The following is a 26,579-nucleotide window of genomic DNA, read 5'->3' as shown; positions in this document are numbered from 1 at the left end:
GCAAAGTTTTACACTTTGGTGTGAAAAACTAAAAAGTGGAGTATTATTCAAGTGGTGGCATACTGGAAAGTGTGGATGTGCAAAGGTATCTGGGCATCCTTATACATCTTTCAATGAAAGTTGACAGACAGCAAGCAATTAGGATGGAAAATGACATATTAGCCTTCACTGCAAGAGGATTGCAGTTCATATGTAGGGATGTCTTTCTGTAGACACAGGGCCTTGCTGAGACCACACATGGAATACTGTTTGCATTTTTAGTCTCTCCATCTCAGGAAGGATATTCTTCCAGAAGAGTTTCACTAGGCTCGTAGAGAAATGGAAGGACTGTCCGATAGGCAGAGATTGGTTCGACTGGGCCTGCATTCACTAGAGTTTAGGAGGAATGAGAGGGATCTGACTTAAACATATAAACTTCTAACAGAGCTGGACAATGAGGGCCAGCCTCAGGATATGGAGATAATAAAATGTGAGGCTGGATGAACACTTGGCCTGCTGTGTTCATCCAGCCTCACATTTTATTATCTTGGAATCTCCAGCATCTGCAGTTCCCATTATCTCAGGATATGGAGAGCTCATTTAGGTCTGAGATGATGAAGCATTTCTTCAGAGTAGTGAAGCTGTGGAGGCCAAGGCCCTGAATATACTGGAAAATAAGATTTTTAGAAGCAAATTACTGCCGAAACTGGAATCTGTACTGAAAACAAAAACAAATGCTGGCGATCACAGTGGGTCAGGCAGCTTCCACAGAGAAAAGGCAAGCTAATGTTGAGTCTAGAGTAACTCTTCAGGACAGCTCCGATGAACACTCATCTGGACTTGAAACATTAGCTTGCCTTCTCTCCATGCAAGTTGCCTGACCCACTGTGATCTCCAGCAATTCTTTGTTTTCAACACATTTTTAGATATTAAAGGCATCAAGGTTCAAGGGGAGAAAGCAGACATATGGCTTGGAGAGAGACAACATTGAATGGTAGAACAGGTTTGAAGTGCTGAATAGCCTATTCCTGCTCCTAGTTTTTATGAAGAGATTTTGGGTATTCTCAGAGACATAAGAGTAACATCCTCCATGCATCCATGAGTCTGACTGGCTCATCTTCTAGTAACTTCAGGTGAGCTGACTGAGCAGCAATTCTTGCTTTGAAAGCTGTTGCTTCAAGTCTGCTCTCAGACTAATCAAAAATAGTAAAGGCCTTTGGATATGATGCATCTGGAGAAGATGCTTTGAAAACTACTTTATCGACGTGTGTTATGGGTCAGAAAGCCTTCTTATTGTTAAAGAAATTCTTCATAAATTCTTAGTCTCCAGTCAACAGCTCATTCACTATTAAGTGGTAGGTACCAGATCGCGGCTGTGTTACTTCTTTCTTTGGTTAATTAGGTGGAAATTCATTGAAACCAAAACAAAGGTCTAGCAGAGTGCAACTGCTTTGTACAACAAGGCATTTCAAAAACAAAATATCACGCAAACTTCACCCCTTTCACTTTCTTAGCAATGGCACTTCGTGTCAGCAATTTGACTCTGAAATATTCAGAATTATGATTAAAAATAAATCAAAGACTGAAAATACGGAAATAAAAACAAATGCAGGAAATACACAGCATAGCCATCAGCATCTTAAAGCAGAAAAATACAGGTTAAATTTTAGATGTTGACCTTTCTTCAAAACCCAAACCCAGTTGTAATTACCATGGAAAAATATGTTGCGCCAAAATAAATAGGAATTTCAGTCTTCAGTTTTGTATAGTTTCGCTCCAGATGACAAATTTAATCAACCGCCCATAACAAGCATCAGACTCTCTAACAACCAGCTCCAGATCAAATGCAGCGCTGCTGGGTAAATTAATTCATAACTGCAAAAAGATTGGTTGTCCGCATTTGTCGGCCTGAATGGAACTTAATTGGTATATTTGAATGGTTAACGTACATCAGAATTAATTTGATAAATCATGCATTAAGCTGGTCCCATGGTGTAATGGTTAGCACTCTGGGCTCTGAATCTAGCGATCTGAGTTCAAATCTCAGTGGGACCTCTAATTTCCATGTCCCTGCCAGTTGTTTAACTTGGGGTTCAACAATGAAATCTGCTTCTAACCCAGGTCTTACAGCCCTGACACGTCAGAGCTCATCAAATTTCTGCTCTGGTTGCCTTGGCGTTATGGTGAGCACGCGGGGTTCTGACTGCTGGGATCTGAGTTCAAGTCCCAGGGCAGCCTATTTCCTGGTCACTTTTGGGGCGGCACGGTGGCGCAGTGGTTAGCACTGCAGCCTCACAGCGCCAAGGACCCGGGTTCGATTTTCACCTCAGGTGACTGCTCCCCGTGTCTGCATGGGTTTCCTCCGGGTGCTCCAGTTTCCTCCCACAGTCCAAAGATGTGCAGGCTAGGTGGATTGGACATGCTAAATTGCCTGTAGTGTTCAGAGTTATGGGTGGATGGGCCTGGGTGGGATGCTTCAAAGGGCGGTGTGGACTTGTTGGGCCGAAGGGCCTGTTTCCACGCTGTAGGGAATCTAATCTAATAGATAAACAGCAGAATTTCTAAGGGGAAGAGCATTCATTTAAAGTTAACTTTGAAGAGTGATTTTGAAGGTGAGGCTTAGCTGTCATGGAACTCTGATCATCTTCAATGTAGTTATGTCCTATCAAGAAATCTACTTGATTACAGACATATCAATGTATGTCCATTCAAGATAGTTACGTTTCAGTGTACTGATGTTGAGAAATGTTAATTCTCCATCTTTGACTTATTACGGTCTTCTGAGTGTTACTAAAACAGCCGATTCTTTGTATTTTTTTTTAATAAAAGTAGTTTTGGGATAAGCTATTCTCAGCAAGTTCTGACTTACAATACTCCTGTTTCAAACGTTGCAACATCAAAACCCAGAAGATGACTAAAATGAAAGAATCAAAGTCTTTAGAGACTCTTTTTGAGCAATCTCCATCATACTGAAGCAAAAACAATTTAGATGTCATGCAATCACCAGTACTGGCCCAGAAACTTGTTTTAGGGAGCAACAGAAAGACTTGCTTCAGTTCACTTCAAGTACAATTACAGAGACTTCCAGTGGGTTTATTAGCAGAGATTTTTACTCTTTGGATATCCAGTTGATTTCAGCATTATAAACGGACCAGTAACATGTGTTAACACAGCAAGCAGAAGGATGTCGTCAATCAATCAACTTGAAAAACTAACATATGGCAAAATAAGCAACAATAAACAGAAATTTTAAATTACATTTAAATAATTGTATGACAAGTGAAAATAGAGATATATACATAGGATTAAGGGAAAGACATAAGACGACCAGAACACAAAATTTTATAAAAATTATTCTAATTTTATTTTATAAATCCAACTTGAAATTTCATCCACAGGAACTAGATTCCACATTTGTGAAATGCATTTTCAGAGAGGTTGTTCTGCAGTGATTATGCTTACTATATCATTTAAAATCTCAAACTTGCTCCTGATTGAACAAGACAAAAGTTCTTCCATCAGTATTTAATGTGAGAAAAGTAGATCAGAAGGGAATCATTACAGCACAGACGGAGAAAATTCAGCTCATTGAGTCAATCAGTTTTGTGAAAAGCAGTCTAATCGGTCCTATTGGCAAAGTGTGGGGCTGGATGAACACAGCAGGCCAAGCGGCATCTCAGGAGGACACAAGCTGACGTTTCAGGCCTAGACCCTTCATCACAAAAGGGGGATGGGGGGAGGATTCTGAAATAAATAGGGAGGGGGGGGAGGCGGACTGAAGATGGATAGAGGAGAAAATAGGTGGACAGGAGAGTATGGGTGGGGAGGTAGGGAGGGGATAGGTCAGCCCGGGGAGGACGGACAGGTCAAGGGGGCGGATGAGGTTAGTAGGTAGGAAATGGAGGTGCAGCTTGAGGTCGGAGGAGGGGATAGATGAGAGGAAGAACATGTTCAGCAGGCTGGGACAAGCTGGGCTGGTTTTGGGATGCAATAGGGGAGGGGAGATTTGAAGCTGGTGAAATCCACATTGATACCATTGAGCTGCAGGGTTCCCAAGCGGAATAGGATCTGCTGTTCCTGAAATCTACGGGTGGCATCATTATGGCACTACGGGTGGCATCATTATGGCACTGCAGGAGGCCCAGGATGGGCATGTCGTCTAAGGAATGGGAGGGGGAGTTGAAATGGTTTGTGACTGGGAGGTGCAGTTGTTTACTGCGAACCGAGTGTAGGTGTTACTAACCTCATCCCGACCCTATTACCTATCCGTCCTCCCTGGACTGACCTATCCCCTCCCTACCTCCCCACTCCGCCTATCTTCTCCTCTATCCATCTTCAGTCCACCTCCCCTTTTCTCCCTATTTCAGAATCCTCTCCCCATCCCCCTTTTCTGATGAAGGGTCTAGGCCTGAAACGTCAGCTTTTGTGCTCCTGAGATGCTGCTTGGCCTGCTGAGTTCATCCAGTTACACACTTAGTTATCTTGGATTCTCTAGCATCTGTAGTTCCCATTATCTCTAATCGGTTCTATTGTTCGGTCTACCCTACAGCCCTGCAAGTTTATGTTCCTCAAGTCCCATCCAAGTTCATCTCGAAATCACTGATGACCTCCACTCCTGCCACCCTTGTAAACAGCAAGTTTCAGGTGACTACCACTTGCTACATATAAATATCTTCCTCACTTTCCCCAAAAATCCCCAAGTTCACATCTCAAAACAAATTTCAATGCAGAATCCACCTGAGAGGACGGCAACAGCAACCTTACGGAAGGACACAGTATCACTAATATCAACATTGCTATGGCTAAAGTTGCTGTCAATGTTACTCAGTAATACTGAGTGCCAACAGGCTCACCGTTATCAGCATGGCAAAATCCAAGGCCAAGTTCTGCAGAAATACCTCTGCACAATTCACCGAAGTGACATATATGAATTTAGGAAAATGGACACAATAAATAATTTCAGCAATGTCCCTCAGAGATATGTAGTCCTTCTAGCTTGCAGGCAATTTCATAAGCATAACTGGATTGGAGAGAGACAGCTATATGAATTGTATAATTCAGGTAGCATATGTCAAGGATTTCATCCACAGCAAGGATTGCAATCGACACTGAAGTTGTGTAGGACCCTCATAACATACGTAACATATATATGCAACAACATTTACAACAGAAAAGCAAAACAAAAGTTAAAAACAACATCTAATGTTTTTTGTTCGCCTAAGGCCAAGATGCCAATTCTGGCCGATTATACAAGTGATTGTTTATGGTTTGAAAATATGACCATGAGTAGAATATGGAACAAGTGATATTGGAGTCTTAGTTTCTCCATGCAATTTAGTGACCTTCATCTTCACAATCCACAGAAAAGTAAAGAAACCAAAGTATTATTGTGGTAGACACGAAGATGAAGTACATTAACTTTATACAATAATGTTTTATTTAGATACTACTTGAAGGGACTGCAGGATCGTCTACCTCAGTGTGATTCATGTGTTTGCCCTAAATGTTGACGCATTCCAGATTTCACTGTGAAATCTGAACGACAAAAGGTGAAATACTGTGAAATGTTCCTCTTGGATAATATTTACCGAATTACAAAAGATGCACAAATTCAAGTGCTGTCTAGCAATTTCAGGAAGAGTGGAAAACCAAATAAAGGACCTCTGTTAAGAAGCAATTTTAAGGCTGTTGGACAACTTAATACAATCCAGGTGATGTGCAATATGATATTTTAATGACAATATATAAATTGACATCAAAATAAAACTTTATCTATAAGTATTGTATTTCTTGAAAATGAAAGTAAATAAATAAAATACAAAGTTTAATTAAACAATGCTTCAGAACAAGATCACATAATAGCAAAGTAGCTCTGAATGTAGCCACCAGTGATCCACTTGCGTACTTTACTGAACCCGTTGCCACCTTGATTAGAATTCATATGCACTTTTTTAAAAAATGCCATTCAAAGCTTCAACTTTCAAGATGTAAACCTGTCTGTATTTTTTGAGATGAGTTATCTTCAAAAACTTTTTTGTCATGATAAAATTATTACATCTTCCAGTGACCCCAATCCCTCAAATCCTGATTTGGTAGCTTGATCTCCCAATACTCAAAGTAAAAAATAAGGAAAAGCAAAAACTCTTCAGTTAGTGCAACCTCCAGGAGCTTGATGCCATTCAAGTCAATTGAAAAATGTTATATATTGTTGGTTCATATATATTTCATAAGTCCGTTGAGGTAAGTTTTTTCATTACTCTGCGCTGGGCTAAACTCGAAGCAGCAACTGGCTCCAACACTGGACGAAGCGTCTTGTGGTTCAGTGCAGAATATGTAGCAGCCATGGCACCCTGTGGATAAGGACAGGCCTTCAGTACAAAATACAGTGAATTATCACTACTTTTCATTTAGATGTTCTAAACTAGAGAGTATATTTTTTACTGCACAATTTTGAAAATAGCCATTTGTAATTGTATGAACCGGCATTGAAAGGCAGGACTCTTCATTGGTTCAGTGCATTCATCATTCCCAGTTTAATCTTTTACCAGAATACTCAAGTAAGACAGTAAAACAAGTAAAAGATGAGTTGCGCAAGATTTCATAACTCCTCCACGGGCTAAATATATTTTTTTGCTCAGTGATAATACTTACTTTTACCAAATGAGGTGCATCCTGTCGGTTTAGCTGGAAATGTGGTAACTGATCCCGGCAAGCAATCCAGGGGTGCTTGAGCACTTGCTCAGCTGTGAATCGTTGATGGGGATCAACATGAAGCATATTGGATAATAAATCCTGGATTTCAGAATTAAATGAAAATAGTAAACGATGGGGTATAACAAATAAAATCACTCTTGCAAATTAACTGCAAAGTAGATAGTTTAAAAAATTGCAGGTTAATTTATAGGCAACGCTGCTGCTAGAATATAACACTAATTTAAATTTGATTCAAGCTGAATATATGAGATTCCTTCTCTGACAAAACTGGGAGGGGAATAATTTGAGAGCGAGGAGCACCATGTACTCAGTTTAAACAGTTGTCCTATCTATAGTACTCACCTACTACTGAACTACTCCCCATTTTCATTACATCCAGACCAATATTCCAACTGTCTATCAATAGCCTGCAACAGAATTAAACCATACAAGTGGCTTAACACCTAAAGAGTGTGCACTGTCTCATTAAAAGAATGAGCCAAACAGATCCCTGACATTCTCCCATAACTTATGAACATTCCTTTGAAGTATATATCCATTCCAAAAAGACAATACCATTCTGCTTGGCACGACCACCCTTTTAGGTGCTGCATTCCAATCAAAACATAGTCCATAAGAAAATCACATCACCTCTGGTCATTTTTATCAATCATCTTAACTCTGCATTCTTTTATTACTGATCTTTTGACAACTGGAAACAACTTATTTTTTATTCTATCAAAACAATTCATGAAGTTGAGCAGCTGGATCTGATCTCCTCAAACACATCTACCTCAAGGGTCACAAGCCCCGCTTCTTCATGTATCTGTAGTCCGTCATTTCTGGTATCACTTGAGGAAATCTATTCTGTATACTCTCTAAGGCATCGGCACGCTTATCAGTGGTGTCTTCAACTGAACACAGAACTCAAGCTGAGGTCATATCAGTGCTCTTATAAGAAGATTAGCCTCCTCATTTTACTTTGCCCCTCTGTTTTGAAGCTAAAGGTCTTTAACAGCATTATTTTGCCATCTTCAAAGATTTGTGTACACAAACTCCCACATTTCCGTGCTCCTCTACCCTATTTTAAATTGTGCCATTTATCTCCTCTGTCCTCATTCTTGCACTTCATATTTCAAATGCTTGAATTCCATCTGCCATGCAAAGGTAAAGTCAGTATAGCTCCTGCGGACCACTGGGTTGCTCTGCTATGAGACAAAGATGACCGATGGTGAGTCTAATTTGAGGGTCACCACACCTTGTGAGAGTTTGAAAAGGATCGGCCTTCATGATAGTTCAGCTAATAAAGGAACTTGACTCCCATTATTGGCGTCACTCTGCAAAACAAACCAGCTGTCCTGCCAACTGAGTTAACCAACCAGCAATGCTCTGAAATAGTGTCTCTTCAGTCACAAAATTAACATGGAAAGTTTGGTTGGAGTGGAAATGTGGAGAGGATATTTCACAATCTTATGTCTTCAGATTGGAAAAGTCCTTCAGACTGAGTACTTACCACAAGGCATGTTTCCTCAGTGATTTATATCAAACCAAAAATAAATTTGATATTAATCAAACAATGCTATCCCAAAAGGAAATACTCCAAACATGAAATGTAAGAATGAAGAGAGTGGAGATAAACTCAATGACACAATTTTAAATAGGGTATAGGAGTAATGAAACATGGGAGGTTGTGCACAATCTTTGAAGATGGCAGAACAATGCTGTTAAAGATCATTAGCTTCAAAATAAAGGTGCAAAGTAAAACGAGGTGGTTAGTCTTTCTTTGGGCACTGATTTGATGTCAGCTTGAGTTCTGTGTTCAATTGAAGGCACCACTGATAAGCGTGTGAATGGAGCTGTTAGGCTCAACAGTATAGAATGGTGGTCTATGTAATGGTACTACTGGGTGCAAAGAAGAAAATTGCTTCTCTTCCAATACTATTATCACTCATCTTGCCTTCAATTTGTTTACGAGGTAACCATTTCAATACCCATTCAAACAGAAAAGCTGGTCATTCAACCAACGATAATACCAATAGGTTACATAATTTATTTCTGAAATATTATGTCATATTTGCAAGCAAATTTGCCTAACTTGAAATGATTACTACAACCATTTATTTTACCTTAGCTGCATCTGAAACTGTATCCCAGTTGCCTCCGCTCAGTGAGAATTTGCCACTTCCTATTCGCAATAAAATTTCTTCTGCAGTATCATTTGGTCCATTGGCAAAAGGAGTATAACTAGTAGGAGACAAATGAATAAGTAAATGATGTACACTGACCTTTTCTTGTAACAGCACTGAATACAGTTCTACAGATGTTGATGGCCCTTTCATCAGTGGCCACATTTCACATCTGAGCCTAGTGCAGCCTACAGGTCACACTGCAGCTGAACCTGACCATGAGCTCATCTCATTCGACTCTTGCAACATGCACTTGCTGAGCAGTAGGAAACTCAACCAATTACTTTCTCCTCAATCAAGGACCAGCTGCAGCCCTCCAAATGAGACTGCAGTTTGCAGAGTGACTGCAAAAACCTACTGATGTGGCTAATTTTGTACATCGTAGTCCAGCCATCAAGAGAACCAAAATCATTTATTTCTCTATGTACAATTCCCCAATACAGTTTGAAATGGTAACAGCAAAACACTAACCAAGAGCACCAATAAAGCCCAAATTCATTTGCAGGGGACATGGGAGTTAGGGTTCAGGAAACAAGTGTGGTAGTTATGGCAATTTTGATAATGTATTTTCAACAATAACTTTGAAGAACTCTCCACTTCTTTCAAGAAGATATGTGCATTTGTTGTGATCTGCCCAATGATTGTACGGCATCAAGACTTCATAACACTTTCTTAAAAAAAATGAACAGAAGACTTGTCCATCCATTGCACTTACAAATTGAGTGAGCAGTACAAAGGTGTGGACAAATTTGTAAAAGCAGTCCTATACTCAATGTTACAACTTGCAAAGATCAAAATAATTACTGCTGTTTAATGCAAATAAAGCTCATTGGTCATGTTTCATGATAAAATATAAGCAGCACTGAATGGCTCTAAGTGTTCAAAATTATGTTTAAACAGATCTGAAAGCTGATACTGGCAGCCTGTCCTTCAGTACATTTACTAAATGGATTGAAGAAATCCACTCACCAGACAATACTGGAAACAGGTACAAATGGGTCGGAAATTATGCCATAATATTCACAAATAAAGACAATGTAATTATATAGCGTACTTTTATTATCATAGTATAGATGTTAAGCAATATAAATTAAACAAAGCAATAGACAATAGGTGCAGGAGTAGGCCATTCAGCCCTTCGAGCCAGTACCACCATTCATTATGATCATGGCTGATCATCCACAATCAGTATCCTGTTCCTGCCTTATCCCACTATCTTTAAGAGCTCTATCTATCTCTTTCTTGAAAGTATCCAGAGACTTGGCCTCCACTGCCTTCTGGGGCAGAGCATTCCATATATCCACCACTCTCTGGGTGAAGAAGTTTCTCCTCAACTCTGTTCGAAATGGCCTACCCTTTATTTTTAAACTGTGTCCTCTGGTTCTGGACTCCCCCATCAACAGAAACATGCTTCCTGCCTCCAGAGTGTCCAATCTTTTAATTACCTAATATGTCTCAATCAGATCCCCTCTCATCCTTCTAAACTCAAGTGTATATAAGCCCAGTCGTTACAATCTTTCAACATATGATAGTCCCGCCATTCCAGGAATTGACCTCGTGAACATACGCTGCACTCCCTCAATAGCCAGAATGTCCTTCCTCAAATTTGGAGACCAAAACTGCACACAATACTCCAGGCGCGGTCTCACCAGGGCCCTGGACGGCTACAGAAGGGCCTCATGCTAAATCATGCTAAAGTCACACTGAAACAGTAAATACAGAAACATGATGCAAGCGAATTAACTATCTGTTCACTAATACTGGTAACAATAATTTCCAACTTACTTACACACACATACCTCTGCAAGATTACCTGCTGAGCCACACAACCCACTGACTAGATCAGTCCATTTTTAAAGTGGATAATTTACTGAAGTAACAAGTTCCTTGTCTGAAAGCAATGCTTAAAAATCAACCAAGGATGCAAAGGTTATGACAAAAGTACAACTTTGGAAAAGTACCAAAGGGTCTAGGCCCGAAACATCAGCTTTTGTGCTAAGATGCCGTTTGGCCTGCTGTGTTCATCCATCTCCACACTTTGTTATCTTGGATTCTCCAGCATCTGCAGTTCCCATTATCACTGCATAACAGTTGTTCATCTGACATCGACCATTTTACAGAAAGCAAAAAAATCTTCAGTGAGTAGTGAATTTGGGGGGAGAGTGTGCGAGCAAGCGAGAGAGAGAGAGAGAGACTTGGACTGGATCATAGCACGCTCAAATCTCACTCAAGATTCAAACTCCCAAAATCTTCTTGGTGAAGTTTAGCTTGGATTTTGTCCACATTTTACTGATTATAAAAGCTAACTAATATGGTATTCAGATTAAATTATTCAGTCCTTACATGAACCATTCAGTTTTCTTAGCTAGTTTACAATTTACAAACTTGCTGATGACACCACTGCAGTGGGATACATATCAAACAACGACGAGACAAAGCTAAATTCCTGAAGTGCAGGGTCGGGTTAGAACAAGTTAGCATGGATTTTGTAAGGGGAGGTCATGCCTGACAAACCTGTTAGAATTCTTTGAAGAGGTAACAAGTAGGTTAGACCAGGGAAACCCAGTGGATGTTATCTATCTAGACTTCCAAAAGACCTCTGATAAGGTGCCTCATGGGAGGCTGCTGAGTAAGGGGAGGGCCCATGTTGTTCGAGGTGAGCTACTGGCTTGGATTGAGGATTGGCTGTCTGACAGAAGGCAGAGAGTTGGGATAAAAGGCTCTTTTTCAGAATGGCAACCAGTGACATGTGGTGTCCCGCAGGGTTCAGTGTTGGGGCTGCAGCTGTTCACTTTATATATTAATGATCTGGATGAAGGGACTGGGGGAATTCTGGCGAAGTTTGCCGATGATACGAAGATAGATGGACAGGCAGGCAGTACTGAGGAGGTGGGGAGGCTGCAGAAAGATTTAGACAGTTTAGGACAGTGGCCCAGGAAATGGCTGATGAAATTCAATGTGAGCAAATGTGAGGTTTTGCACTTTGGTAAAAAGAATATAGGCATGGATTATTTTCTGAACAGTGAGAAAATTCATAAAGTAGAAATACAAAGGGATCTGGGAGTGTTGGTCCAGGATTCTCTAAAGGTTAACTTGCAGGTAGAATCCGTGATTAAGAAAGCAAATATAATGTTGTCGTTTATCTCAAGAGGGTTGCAATATAAAGGCAGTGATGTGCTTCTGAGACTTTATAAAGGTCTAATTAGGCCCCATTTAGAATACTGTGTCCAATTTTGGGCACCACACCTCAGGAAGGACATACTGGCGCTGGAACATGTCCAGCGGAGATTCACATGGGTGATCCCTGGAATGGTAGGTTTAACGTACGATGAACGGCTAAGGATCCTGGGATTGTATTCATTAGAGTTTAGAAGGGTGAGGGGGGATCTAATAGAAACTTACAAGATAATGTGTGGCTTAGAAAGGGTGGATGTTGGGAAGTTGTTTCTGTTAGGCAGGGAGACTAGGACCCATGGGCACAGCCTTAGAATTAGAGGGGGTAAATTTAAAACAGAAATGAGGAGACATTTCTTCAGCCAGAGAGTGGTGGGCCTGTGGAATTCATTGCCATAGAGTGCAGTGGAGGCTGGGACGCTAAATTTCTTGATGGCACAGATTGATAAATTCTTGATCTCACAGGGAAGCAAGGGCTATGGGGAGAGTGCAGGGAAGTGCAGTTGAAATGCCCATCAGCCATGATTAAATGGTGGAGTGGACTCAACAGGCCGAATGGCCTTACTTCCACTCCTATGTCTTATGGTCTTCAAGTAAATGGAAGAGATAGACATCTTAGTAGCAAAACAACAAGCTCTCCCGCGATGTCAGAAAAATGAAAAAGCTGGTCATCAACTTCAGGAAACAGTGAAAATCATTTCTGAAGAAGGGTCTCGACTTGAAACGTCAAACTTTCCTGCTCCTCTGCTGCTGCTTGGCCTGTGTTCATCCAGCTTCACACCATGTTATCAAAGATCATACCCCTGTCTGAATCAATGGTGCTGAGGTGGAGGTGGTTGAGAGCTTCAGGTTCCTAAGAATACATGTCACCAACGTTCTAGCCTGGTGCATCCATACATACACTCGTCAAGAAAGCACACGATTTCCTCTACTTCCTCAAAAGGCCAAGGAAATTCGGCAAGCCCACAATGACTCATACCAATTTTTATACCATAAAAGCATCCTTCTCGATGCATCACAGCTGGTATAGCATCTGCTCTGCCCAAGACTACAAGAAATTACAGAGTTGTGAATGCAGCCTAGTTCATCACAAAAGTCAGCCTTTCTTCCACTGGCTCCGTCTACACTTCCTACTGCCGCGGGGAAGCAGCCAACATGATCAAAGATCCCTCCCACACTGGTTATAGTCTCTGCCACTCTCTTCCATCAGGCAGAAGATAGAAACATTTGAAAACATGTACCAACAGATTTAGAATGAATAATAATGGAACAAGCTTTTTTCCCAGTATCATGAATGGACATCTTGCATATTAGATTTGATCTTTCTCTGTACCTTCTCTGTAGCCACTACACTATATTCTACATTCTGTTCTATTACCCTGATGTACTTATGAAAGGTATGATTTGTTTGGATAGTACACAAAACAATACCTTTCACTGCATCTCTGTATATGTGACAACAATAAATCAAATAAAAAGATAGGCAAAAATGCTTAGAAGTCAATTTTGAACACAAGCTGCAAGGTTTGTGATGAGACATTTTGCAGACAGTAAGAAGGGAAAATGCTCAACAAGTGCAACAGTTGCAGAGATGGATATATTTATTTCAGCACTGAGAGACCTGGAACTGGCCACAGCAAGGGAACACCTCTAATTATCATCCATTTTGGTCACGTTCAATGATGATGCATGAAAAGCCACTCCAATTTCTACAACTTCCTGTGTACAGGAAGTGTCATGCCTCACTGGACTAGCACACTGGATATTAAACCCTGTTACCTCTGGAATCATCAGTAAAGTTAAGGATTTTATCACAGTGCATAAATCTCAATTTATCTGTCTTCCAATTATCTTTAACTCTTTCTAAAATCCTTTAAAAAAACAGCCATACAGACAAATGGAGACAGAGAAAATAAAAATTGGAGTCATATTAGTGGAAAAAAAAATGGGAAGGCAGTTCAATGTGCCGTGTCCAAAGAGTTCACGGAGATGATCACTTTTGCTTGTTCAAGCAGCGGATACCATTTAGATGCAGATGGGCTGGCACCAGAGAGTGTGTACAACATGAGTTTAGATTGACTACAAGCCCCTAATTCCTCTATGGAGCTGTGAGCTGTTGTCAATGACAAAGGCTTTCTGCCTTCCAGCAGGATTTGATTGGCTCATAGATAGCTGAACAGCTGTGAGTGTGAACGATGCAACAGAAATCCTCAGACCTCCAGAAAAGGAGTGGTGTATCTCTCTCTCTCTCTCTCTGCAATGAAAAATAACTAAAACCAAAAGAAAGCTGGTTTATTTTCCCACACCAGCTGCTGGAAGATGTGGATTTTAACCAGTAATTAAGACACATTTCAAGTCACGAACTAGTTAGTCTGTCCAACACTGACATACATTAGTGACGACAGTGGAATGTACGTGCACCTTCACCAGCAATTTAAAAAATAGCACAGGCTAGCCCAGTTGTCAGATTACTTCAAGATAATAAAGTGTGGAGCTGGATGAACACAGCAGGCCAAGCAGCATCTTAGGAGCACAAAAGCTGATGTTTCGGGCCTAGACCCTTCATCAGAAAATCTCTGACAGATTACTTCTGCAAGTTTTCAAAGATATCAGTTAATATGTTAGAGTAATAACACACATCTGAGAACAACACTTTGACACGATTATCCCAGAAGCAAAGGCCAATTGCTGCAACACTGCCTTTTTGGTTGTACTTACCCAGCTAACATTGTATATAGGAGCACCCCAAGGCTCCAGATGTCACATGCAGCATCATAACCTTGACGCATTAAAACCTGAAAAGTAACCAAAATATGCAATTTCAACAAATTTCAATCATAAGGAAAATCATCCTCATTACCTAAACATTTTGTTCAATTCCTATGTGCTACTTTGTTTAAGAAAGCCTTCATCTTCTGGTGTCATTATTTTGCTTTCAAATCAATGGAAGATTTTTCCACATTGCTTACATCCTCTAATTTTTCATTACATCTCAACTGTCTCTGGCGACTATTACTTTTGCCACTTAACCTCCTGTACTCAGTCAAGCACTTCACACATTATTCTATTCCTGTGCTTAATCATGATGTATCTTTTCATCCTTTCTAATTCTGCTTTTATTTAAACAAAACTAATCATCCATGATTTCTTTCCACTCCGAGTTAGGATCTAGCCTTGTGATGAAATGGCATAATACATAAATGTTATTTTTGAAAATAGGATTTAATAATGTTATTTCGGTATTGGTCACTTTGGTGAAGTGTTTTGTTTAAAATTCAAGGGGTCAGGGAGTACTTCAGAACTGTGAACTAACCCAGTATGCATCAGAAAGCAGGTGACTGCAAACTCCTGTGGTATTAGTGAAATGAGGTTTATATTACTTTGTGTTTACTGCAAGTAATCATGTAGGGCTATAGGCTTTGTTTTCAGCTCAGAAGAATCTAGGATGAGCAAGTTGTTTTAAAACAATTCAGTTCAGAAGTAAACTTTTCAATGTAGTTCAGAAGACACGAGTGCTGTGGTTACATGTCTTTTTAAGTCTCTGTCCTCAATGCAATTAAGGAAACCAGTTAACTCAGCAGAAGGGTTTAGTTTGTGAAACTTTCCAGCCTGGACAGCTTGGTTAGCAATCTATAAACTGCTAGAACTGTGAAAACTTAGACCTTTAGATTTGTGAAAAATTCACACTGGCAGATTAGGAAAGCACTTCATGCATGATTTGTACTTGAGAATCTGTAATGTACAAGGTCAGGAAAAGGGTGAAACATTGTTTTTCTGTGTGTTTTGAGTTCACTCAAGACTTTTTTTTATAAATTATCTTGTGCTGTAAAGAAAATCTGTAGCTTCTTGTGAATACATCTCAGCAATTAATGCATTTTTTAAAAAACTACCAAACTAGGTTTCATTTACTTTTTTTATATTTAACCTATTTTTCTAATCAATCTGTTCAGAGATGTTATCACAGACCTCTGGAGCAGGTGGGACTTGAATCCAGGCCTCCCGGGCCAGGAGTAGGGATGTCATCGCTGCTCCTCAAGAGGGCTTAATTCTAATATATCCTGTTGTACCATCAGCTGAGATCAAAACAGTTTAAAAACATTCTCTCTCCTCAGTCTGATTGGAATGCACCCAATGTTCTTGCTTTGGGTTTTCAAGCCTCTAATAAAGTCAAACCAATGAATTTTGGATACATAATCTTTGCTGTACTTCACTTCAGCAAGTGCTGAATGAGTGTGTTTCTGATGTACCCTTTAAGCCAACGGTCTGTTTGACCATTCAGACTATCCCTTGACAATATTCAAAGAGCAGAGCAGTTTTCCTTTCTTCAATCAATACCAACCACTCAGATTAAATTGGTCTGGTATCATATTGTTACTTGTTAAATGAAAGCACTGCTCTCATCCTTGTTTGGCAGTGGCTACATTTTGGATTAAAGTACTTGAGTCATTACAAAGATGTGGTATAGGGACATGTGATTAACTTTATTTCCCAATGACTTGCATACTTAAAGGTTCCGCGCAAACAGACATTCGTAGTCTGATTTAGAATTTTTCAACATGTAGGATAAGAACAGACCTTTGCAAATGTGATAAGTCTCAAAAGCAAACAAAACAAAGGCAAAGGAAATAATAAGTAACAGAGAGCTGTCCAGCCTTGCTTAAACAAAATGAAATTTATTCAGTGGCTTGATCTCAAACTTTTTTTTTACAGACAAGGAAGTATTTTGGAAGTGTCAACACTGCTGTAATATAGGAAAGCCAGCCAGTAATTTGCACACAATGTTCTACAAATAACAATCTGATAAGAGCAATAGGCTGAATGTCACTGGAGGAATGTGCTCATGATGTTGGTCTGACCTTTTCCCGCAATCATCAGCTCAAGTTTTTTTTTTAAAACCATACCTGGCTGGAAGCGCAAGTGGAACATTGGGACTTTAAGAAACAACAGTGCAAGAGTTTTAAGGATTGAGGGGATCAATACATAAGGATTATCAGAGAAGGTGGGGGTACTAGTAAAATCAGGTACAGGAAAAATGACAGAGTTGGAACTAAAAAGAAAGGAAGAATTTTTAAAATTTGTCAGTTAAAAAAAAGATTCAATTGCTCTTTTAGTGGGTGGGGACGGAGTGTTTAGCACTGATTTACAATCATGTTGTTAAAAACATATTCAAGCTGTCAGCTATGAGCCCTAATATTCTGCCATGATTTTAAATGAGCAAATCCAGGAAAATAACTGGAAGGCTATGGGTGAGATGATGCTTGCAAGAAACAAATAAATGATATATAAGTTTTTGAGGTATGCAGCCTTACAAAATGCTAGCCAATTCAGACATCAATAAGTGTTTGTTGTGTTTGCACTGTTAGTCTGCCAGGAAGATTTGATTCAACATGTTTCACTTAGATAGGTAGGGAGCGGAGAGAACTTACTTAGTCACGGACAACTACATGGGATCTATGTCCTCTTGCAAGAGGAACGTATTCAGGATTTCATGCCTCAGCTAAGAAACAGCACTTCCAATTTTGCAGTGCTACCCTTAATACTGCACTGAAGTATCGTTTTTAAATTTTATGCCACACAAATTACTGGCGTGGGATTTGAACTCAAAATTTCTTAAACAGTCTGAACACCGAGTTACAGGCAATTCATGGTCCACAGCACGTGATATGATATAATTTTGATTCCAATTTACTGTAAGTAAGTTTCCATCCAGGGTACTAAAATGTTTTACAGAAGCAATCCAAATAAACTGAAATTGAGGGAAAATCTTTAGATCTAACCACACTTGATCTACAGACTGAATCATACCTATTTCATCTCTTATTTCCATTTAGTGTTGTTACATCGTGTAGAGTTCTACTGTTTAAAACAACAAGTTCATGACAGTAGATTTGTATTTTACAAACTTGTCCCAGATTCTAAGCGAGGGCACAGGCTGCTTATTGATTAAATAATAAAGTTTTAGTGTCCTTCACTGTAATAAAGTGCAACAAATAAGTTGGAAAGTTGGCACACCTCAGGAGCCACAAAGTTGGCTGTGTAGCATGGGGTCATAAGCAGGCCATTGTCACCACGTAGCTGTTTCGCAAACCCAAAATCACATATCCGGATAGATTCAGGATCGCCAGATTCATCCATATACAAAATATTACTTGGTTTTAAATCCCTATGTACAACCTATATATAAGAAGTAAACCAAAATTATTTACACAATTCATCCAGGTCTTTGCAAGACTGTTTACAGCATTGGAACATTATTAAACTTGTTACAACTTCTGGTAAATTTTAGTAATAATATTCCTCAACAGAATTATGCAGTGAACAGGAAATACAAAAATGGCACCTTGCAATAAATACCAATCAAGTCTGCGCACAAAAGTAGTTCTGAAAAAGGAATACCAGCAAATATATTTCGCCATTAAAACCTCGTGGGCCAAATTAAGCAAAAATTTGCTCTAAGTGGAATTTAAGACAAAGTAAATAAATTCACATTTTTGAAGTGTGCTAACTTGAAAATAATCTATCCTCGTAAAAGCCAACCTAGCATTCTCGTCAGAATAGGACTGAGACATTCCAAACTCAGCTTATTTCATAAAAATTCGCCGACCAAGTGAGGAGAGATGAATCAGCTCTCCTCTTTTTAAGCCCCCCAACTGGTTGCCACAAAGATTTAATTTCTTTTTTAAGCACAGTTATATCACAGCAAAGCATGTTTAACTGATAAACTGGAGTTCTTTGAAGAAGCAACTTGTGCTGTGGATAAAGTAGAACCAGTGGTTGCACTGTACTTTGATTTCCAGAAGGCATTTGATAACGTGCCAAATCAAAGGTTATTGCGGAAAATCAAAGCTCATGGGTGCTGGGTATGACATTTTGGCATCAGAAGAAGGTTGGTCAGCTAACAAGAAGCAGAGAATAGGAATAATTGGATCTTGTTCATGCTAGCAGGATGGCATGAGTGGTGTGCCTTAGGGATTGGTGCTATACAATTCACAAAATTTTTTTGATGAAGGGACAGAAGGAATGGTAACTAAATTTGCTGATGACATCGACACATGGAAAAATGAAGAGGGCATAAGGAGCCTACAATGGGATATTGACATAGTAGGAACTGCGATGCTGGAGTCTGAGGTAACAAGGTGTAGAGCTGGATGAACACAGCAGGTCAGGCTGCATCAGAGGAGCAGCAAAGCTAACATTTCGGGTCTGGACCCTTCTTCACAAATTCTTCAGACCCTTTTGAAGAAGGGTCTAGACCCGAAACGTCAGCTTTCCTGCTCCTCTGATGCTGCCTGGCCTGCTGTGTTCATCCAGCCCTACACCTGGTTATTACAAAGGGATCTAGGTAGTTCAAGTGAGCAGAAAAAAATGTGACAAATGAAGTATAATGTGAAAAAAGTGGGAAATGTTCATTTTGGCAGAAAGAATAAAAGAAGAGCATATTACCTAAATGGTGAGTGGTTGCAGAACTCTGAGATGCAGACAGACCTGGGTGTTCTGGTGTATGAATTACAGATGGTTAATATGCAAGTACAGCAAGTAGTCTGTTAAGTTAATGGAATGTTTTGTTTTGTTTTATTGTGTAGGGAACGAGTGGATTACCTAATAAGGAAAGGCTAGGACTGGAACCTCAAGTTTGGAAGAGTTAGAAACTACTTAATTGAAACGTACAAGCTCCTAAGGGAAGTTGACGGTGTGGACATAGAAAGTTGTTTCCTCTTGTGGCAGGAGCTAGAACCAGGGTTCATAGCTTTAAAAAAAAGGAGTCAAGACACAGTCAGAATGTAGTTTTTCTACATCTAAAATTTCCATATTTTCAATGAAATAACAACTTTGAAAAGAATTATGCCACATTTGTTGGCTGAGGTTCTGATAAGCTAAAATCTGCCACAAATTTAACAACTCACCCCTTGGCAGTGAAGATATTCCACTGTTTTTGTTATTGTGAATAGCACAGCACTGGCTTCTCTTTCGGAAAAGTACTTCTGCCGAAGGAGCCTATCCAGCAGCTCACCCCCTTTCAATAGTTCAGTGACAAGGTAAACATATCGGCCATCATCATATACCTGTGCATGCAAAACAGGCAATATTGATTTGTGCTCTAAATAGCTCCTAAATTGCTCATAAATAAACCTCAAATTTGACTAATAATGAATTACACTGTAAGCATTTATTTGGGCACAAAATAACCTCAGAGTAATTAAAGCTCACATGCTACAGGGTAACAGACTCAGTCTGTTGACAGGTTTCTTTGGGAGAAACTAGGTGTGGATTTTTTAAAATCACATACAGTCAGAGCCAAAATTAATTTATATACAAACAATGCATTAACACAGTTGCACATACAGACATACATACATAACCACAAGCATGGATTTTACCATCATAAACAGAGTCCAGCAGGACACATTCACCTGTCCCCAATCTAGATGCATCACCCTTTCAAGCAATGCATTCCAGATTTTAAGTAGACTGCACAAACAAAATATATTCCACGTGTTGCCTTTAGGTTCTTGTCAATCATTTTAAATTTAGTTTTCAAGCTATCTGTGAATAAAAAAAAGGGCAGAATCTTACAGGGGTCTGAGTGACGTGGGATACAGCAAGATGTGTGGCAGAAACAGAGGAAACAAGAGTAGTATTAATCCATTTGGCCCATCAAGTCTGCTCTGTCATTCAATAGGTCATGGCTAATCATCTGTTTCTGCTTTTCCCCTGCATTCTTTGATACCTTTAGCCTCAAGTGTCAAGTGGCAGAATCGGACTAGAATTCGATGATCTTAAATGTGAGTAACTTGCGACATAGAGTCATGAAGACATACAGCGTGGAAATAGGCCCTTCAAGTCCAACTTGTCCATGTTGAGCAAAATCCCAAATTAAACTAGTTCCACCTGCTTATTCCTGACCCATATCCCTCTAAACCTTTCCTATTCATGTGCTTGTCCAAATGTTTTTTAAATATTGTAATTGTGGCCACATCCACCACTTCCTCAGGAAGTTCATTCCACATGCAAACCTCCCTTTATGGTAAAAGTATGCCTCTCATGTATTTTATAAATCTCTCTAAAAATGTGTCCCATTGTCTTGAAATCACTTATCCCAGGGAAAAAACAACTATCATTGACCCTATTTATACCCGTCATGATTTTGTAATCTTCTACAGGGTCACCACTCAACCTCCTATATTCAAGTGAAAAACAACCTTGCCTTTCTTAATTATTCAAATTTTCCATACCCAGCAACATCGTGGTAAATCTCTTCAGAACCCTCTCCGGCTTAATAATATCCTTCCAATAACTGGGAAATCAGAAAGGGACACAGTACACCAGAAGATACCTCACAAATGTCCTGTACAACCTCAACTTGATTTCCCAACTCCAAAACTCAACGGACTGAACAATGAAAGCAAGCAGACTAAATGCCTTTTTAACTATCCTACCAAACGTGACACAAACTTCAAAGAATATGTACCTAAATCCTGAGGTCCCTCTGATCTACAACACGACCCAAGGCCCGACCATTAACTGCATAGATCCTAGCACTGTCTGTTATACCAAAATGCAATACCTTGCATTCATCCAGACTGAACTCCATCTGCAATTCTTCAGCCCATTGACCCATTTGATCAAGATCCCTTTGCAATCTTAGAAAACCTTCTTCACTGTCTAATATGCTGCCAATTTTGGTGTCATGCAGACTTACTTACTTGGTCTTTCTTCTCATCCAAACCACTTGTATAAATGAGAAACAAACGACCCTCCACCAATACTTTGTCTTCTGCTGTATGGCAATTGTGTATCCAATTGGCAAGCTCACCCAGAATCCTATATGACATAACTTTACTGGCGTTTTTCAAAAGCAGTGTGTTATCAGGGAGCAGCAACTTGACACTTAGGGGCTTAATGCATGTTACATGGCTTGTTGATAGACCACTTGCCTCATTGATATTTAACTATCTTACCAAGGCAGCCAAACAAGCTATTTGTTGAGAAAGCTCAACATGGAAACTAGATCAGGTGTCTGACAAATTCAGCATGCTCCAAATGGACACGAGGCATCAATACCTCATCTCCATGACACCAGCCCCATACATCGGTATTCATGGTTACTGGCATCTGACGTGTGTCGGCCTCTAATGGCTCATCTCTGAACAACTTACAACAGCCTTCCATACACTGATGCTGCACCAGCAACTATTACAGTAAAGCATCAGCAGGAAGAAAGCAGAGTTAACATGCTGAGTCCAGTGACTGTTTACCAAAACGTTAATTCTGTTTTCTTCACACAGACATTACCAGACTTGTAGAGTTTCACAAGCATTTAAGTTTTCAGACCTCCAGCATGCACAGCTCTTTGCTTTATTGTATCATTATAAAGCTGCATCAATGACATTCTACGCTCAGGGAGACACACCTAACTCATGGGCTGGACCAAGCTGCATCATTAGGCTCTTCAATGCCATAATGCATGCTCACTCAGAGCGCACCTGGATGGGCGGCACAGCGTGTCTGACTTGTATTGCACTGCCTTGCCATTTTACACTTTGCCCTCTCAGCCATAAAAATCAGGCAAATAAAACTTATTCTTAACTTCACATTTAGTCAGACACAAAATTAGGAAGCTTGTCACTGTTGTTAGCAGCTTCAGTGAAGTCAAGGGAGATAGCATTCACTCAGCTGGTGCTGGCACATTAAGTCAAGGGCAGCCTCCATGTACCAATCCAAGCCCTTGGAAATGGCCTTTCTGCCACCCGGAATGGTCAGAGTCAGGATCCTCTCCGCATTATGGATGAGGAGCTGCATGTCAGGCAGCCTACTATTCATTTGGAGTCTTTCTGCCCCTTCTGTTCTCCTCCTGAAATCACAGGGAAGAGGCAGGTCACATGGTGATTTCACGATGATGCAAGTGGGGCGAATAGTTGTTACTGTTGGTGCAGACAGGATGGTATCCTGAACGAGGGAATGAGTAGGGGACGCACAGGGCATGCAGGGTTAGTATGGTTGAAGTTGAGGTGGGTGACAGCCAGAGGGAGAAGATCTTGAAGGCAACTGGGAGATTGGCAGAGAATGAGTCTTTGTGGAAGGTGGGCACAGTAGCAGAGAGTTATCGGACAGAAGACAGTTACATTTACGTGGGGTCACCTAGAAGTTTTTGTGATATTCTATAATCACACCAGAGATGTGTGCATCACTGGCTAGGCATTTATTGTTCATCCTTAATTGCCCAAAAGGCCGTTAAGAGTCAGCCACATTGTTGTGGGTACGGAGTCACATGTCATCACAGGTAAGGTCAGCAGTTTCCTTCCCTAAAGTACATTAGCTAACCAGATGGGTGTTTCTGACAATCGGCAATATTTCACCATTTGATTCTTCATTCCAGATTTTTTAAAATATTGAATTCAAATTCCAGCACCTGCCTCAGCACGATTCGAATCCTGGGTTTCTGGATTAATAGCCTAGTGAGTATCACTCAGCTATCTTTGCTCTCTACATTTGTCAGCATTTACAAGGGGTTACCATTGAGTGTGTTAGTAATTACACTTGGCTAAATGAAGGTGGTCAGTGACCTTTATCTTCACTGCTGGGCATTCTTCCACATAGATAACGCTGCGTTGAGCCAGGTGGCAACCTCGGACCAGGCTGGCATGGTCTTGCATTATGGCCTCCATCCCGGACCTGGGGAAGGAATAATTACCGCCTGTACGCCACCTTGACAAGTAGAACCTCCAGATTAGGGATCATAATGAAGCATCTCTGGACTGCAAGTACTTATCTGGGTGCTTGTAAATGCAGCATGGGCATAAGTAATGTTTATGCAATCTGAGATGCCCACTGACAGGCAAGTTGTTCTAGGAACAACGCGTGATAAAATGAGGTCAGAACTAGATATCAGACACGCCATAGGGATGGGTAAGTAATTAACAAGATGAGTTTCATAACTTATGCCAAGTGAATTCACTAGGCTTTGCAACAAAAAGAATTCTAAAAACTACAAAAATTGGGTTTGGCCAAAAAGTGGAGGAACCAGCCTATTAGTTTTGAAGCATATTATTAGTACCCTGTTTATAAAGATACAACAAAGTGTCAAACAAGATCAGCACAGCGCCTGAGTTCACGTAGAGATTAAATTGTTGAGAAAGGCACTTTTCCCACACACGGTCAATATATTTGCAATGCTGTAGCAGTGGATCACCACAAAGTGCAGCAGTTATCAGGGATCAATATCCAATGGCCTAAACTATCCTACTGTTTCGCAATGAACCAAACTACAAACTTTCCAATTATGTTTTAATTAGAAACATGAGAACATATTTTCCAACTCTACTTGTCTTGACTAGATGGTGGATGTTCTTCTTGAATGGTCGGAGGCTTATGCCGAAGTTGCTTGCAATAGTGTTAAGTAGGTAGGGAAGTTCCAGATTTTTGATCCAGCAGCACATATTGAAGATTGTGTATGAGTCCGAGGAAAGTTCAGAAAGTTTAGGGAGGGGAAACATGAGGAACGTAACAGAAATGCTTTTTGTTGGTGACCGTAGAATTAGCCTTGAAAAAGGCTGCAAATTATAAAAGCAACTAAAATAAAATAATGGGCTTACATCTTTCAAAGTAATGATGTTTGGATGCTGTCCATAGCGCATTAATATTTCAATCTCCTCTGAAGGGTCACGTTTACTCTTATCAATTATCTGTAAATGTAAAACAATTGAATTAAAAACACAAACGCAAAGATACTTCATTTGCCATAAAACCAATCCCCAATCACTGTACTAAGAAATAACACTGTGTGAAGCTGGATGAACACAGGGGCCAAGAAGCATCAGAGGAGTAGGAAAGCTTGACGTTTCGGGTCAGGACCCTTCTCCAGCATCGGCAGTTCCTGCCATCTCTGCTCCAATCACTGTAAACAGTTTCAGTTATTCAAGCAACTCTGTACCTTTACTAGCTCATCTATTTGTTCTGAACAATTGCAACACAAGCCCTGGAACAATTTGTATATCTAACAGTTTTGATTTCTTTCAATGTATAAGTCAAAGAAGAAAAAAATCTGAAGAGTTATCAGACTCTTATTCAAAGAGATGGCAAGAAGAGAGGATTCAAGATTGGTGTAGACAGGAAGGGGAAGACAGGACCCAATGATTGTGATCCATGAAGGGGCAGCACAGTGCCTCAGTGGTTAACACTGCTGCCTCACAACACCAGGGACCTGGTTTTGATTCCAGCCTTGGGTGACTGTTGGTGCGGAGTTTGCATGTTCTCCCCATGCTTGTGTGGGTTTCCTCCAGGTGCTCTAGTTTCCTCCCACATTCTAAAGATGTGCAGGTTAGGGGGCATGATAACAGTAAATTGCCCTGTAGGGACCAGGGATGTGGAGGAGGCTAGGTGGGTTAGCCATGATAAATGTGAGGTTATAGCGGTAGGGTTACAGGGCTGGGTGTGGCTGGAATACTCTACGGACGGATGTGCAAACTCAATGGGCTGAATGGCCTCTTTCTGCACAGTAGGGAGTTGGTGACCAATAACACACCAAGAATAGGAACAAGGTCCTTTAATTTGTCCTTGGAGAGTAACGTGCTGCACAATCGCAATACGGTGTCTCAACTCTTATACTCAGTGGTCTGAGAAATGAAAGCAAGCATGCCAAGCACATTCTTTACCACATCTGTCTATCCATGACAAAACTTTCAGTGAACCTTGAGCCTGAACCCCTGGATCTCTGATCTACAAGACGCTCCAGGGCATGAGGGAAGATCAGAGGGGACAGCATCAGTAGCAACTACAGCATCTACAGCAGCAGCAGTAAAAACAGATGACTGAGGACTCCTCAGACACAGTTGAACTTTGACTTATTCCTTTATTTTCCAAGTTTAAATTATGAAAGGTTTTAATATTATCTTTTTCCTTAATTTTTCTACTATTCTATGAAGTATTGCTTAATTTTTAACTCTCATTTCTCTTACTACTTAGTACCAAAGTATCTTGGTACCTCAGATGGCACCATGTGTGGCAACAGTTCTTCAACACTTTTCACTATACTTGAGTACACATTACAATAAAATCTAAGTCTAAATTAACTGCACAAGACTTCCCTTGTGTGTCTTACCAAAATGTAACACCTCTCATTTATCTAAATTAAACTCCATCTGCCATTCCAGGGTCCACTGGCCCAATTGAGCAAGATTCCACTGTACTCTTAAATAACCTTCCACACTATACTGCCAACTTTGGTGCCATCCACAAACTTACTAACCATGCTGCCTATATTCTCATCCAAATTGTTCATATAAACAACAAATAACAGTGGATCCAGCATTGATCTCTGCAGAGAACCATTGGTCCCAGGCCTCCAGTCCAAAAATCCACCCTTCATCACCAGCCTCTGTCTCATACCATCAAGCTAACTTTGCATCCAGTTGGCAAGCTCTCCCTGAATGCCATATGATCTAACTTTACTCGCCAGTCTACCATGTGGAATCTTGTCAAAGACATTACTAAAGTCAACGTAGACAAATGTCTAACGTTCTGCTTTCAACTGTTTTTTTTTGAGGATGT

The 26,579-nt window shown here is 40.2% G+C and overlaps 1 protein-coding gene and 1 non-coding gene across 6 annotated transcripts in view; one reads left to right on the top strand and one right to left on the bottom strand.

Moving 5' to 3' along the window:
* Positions 1–1,962: 1,962 nt before the first annotated feature.
* On the top strand, positions 1,963–2,034 carry trnaq-cug (transfer RNA glutamine (anticodon CUG)). Its single transcript has one exon. It is a non-coding gene; the product is annotated as a tRNA-Gln (tRNA).
* A 2,376-nt stretch (positions 2,035–4,410) lies between these two features.
* Positions 4,411–26,579, bottom strand: part of rps6kal (ribosomal protein S6 kinase a, like) — a 121,614-nt gene continuing 99,445 nt past the window's right edge. For 4 of the 5 annotated variants that reach the window (XM_048544249.1, XM_048544250.2, XM_059651506.1 and 1 more), the window contains 7 exons: positions 24,626–24,715; positions 19,937–20,095; positions 18,045–18,206; positions 14,751–14,827; positions 8,799–8,916; positions 6,631–6,771; positions 4,411–6,329 (listed from right to left, as the gene is read on the bottom strand). In XM_048544249.1, coding sequence (XP_048400206.1) covers positions 6,204–6,329; positions 6,631–6,771; positions 8,799–8,916; positions 14,751–14,827; positions 18,045–18,206; positions 19,937–20,095; positions 24,626–24,715 — 873 coding nt within the window. In that variant the 3' untranslated portion in view covers positions 4,411–6,203. The remainder of the gene's footprint in view (positions 6,330–6,630; positions 6,772–8,798; positions 8,917–14,750; positions 14,828–18,044; positions 18,207–19,936; positions 20,096–24,625; positions 24,716–26,579) is intronic. The other variant, XM_048544251.1, reaches the window with a different exon arrangement.

The sequence above is a fragment of the Stegostoma tigrinum genome, chromosome 15 (assembly GCF_030684315.1).
Source record: "Stegostoma tigrinum isolate sSteTig4 chromosome 15, sSteTig4.hap1, whole genome shotgun sequence".
NCBI classification, from domain to species: domain Eukaryota; kingdom Metazoa; phylum Chordata; class Chondrichthyes; order Orectolobiformes; family Stegostomatidae; genus Stegostoma; species Stegostoma tigrinum.
This window is presented reverse-complemented; position numbering and strand designations above follow the sequence as displayed.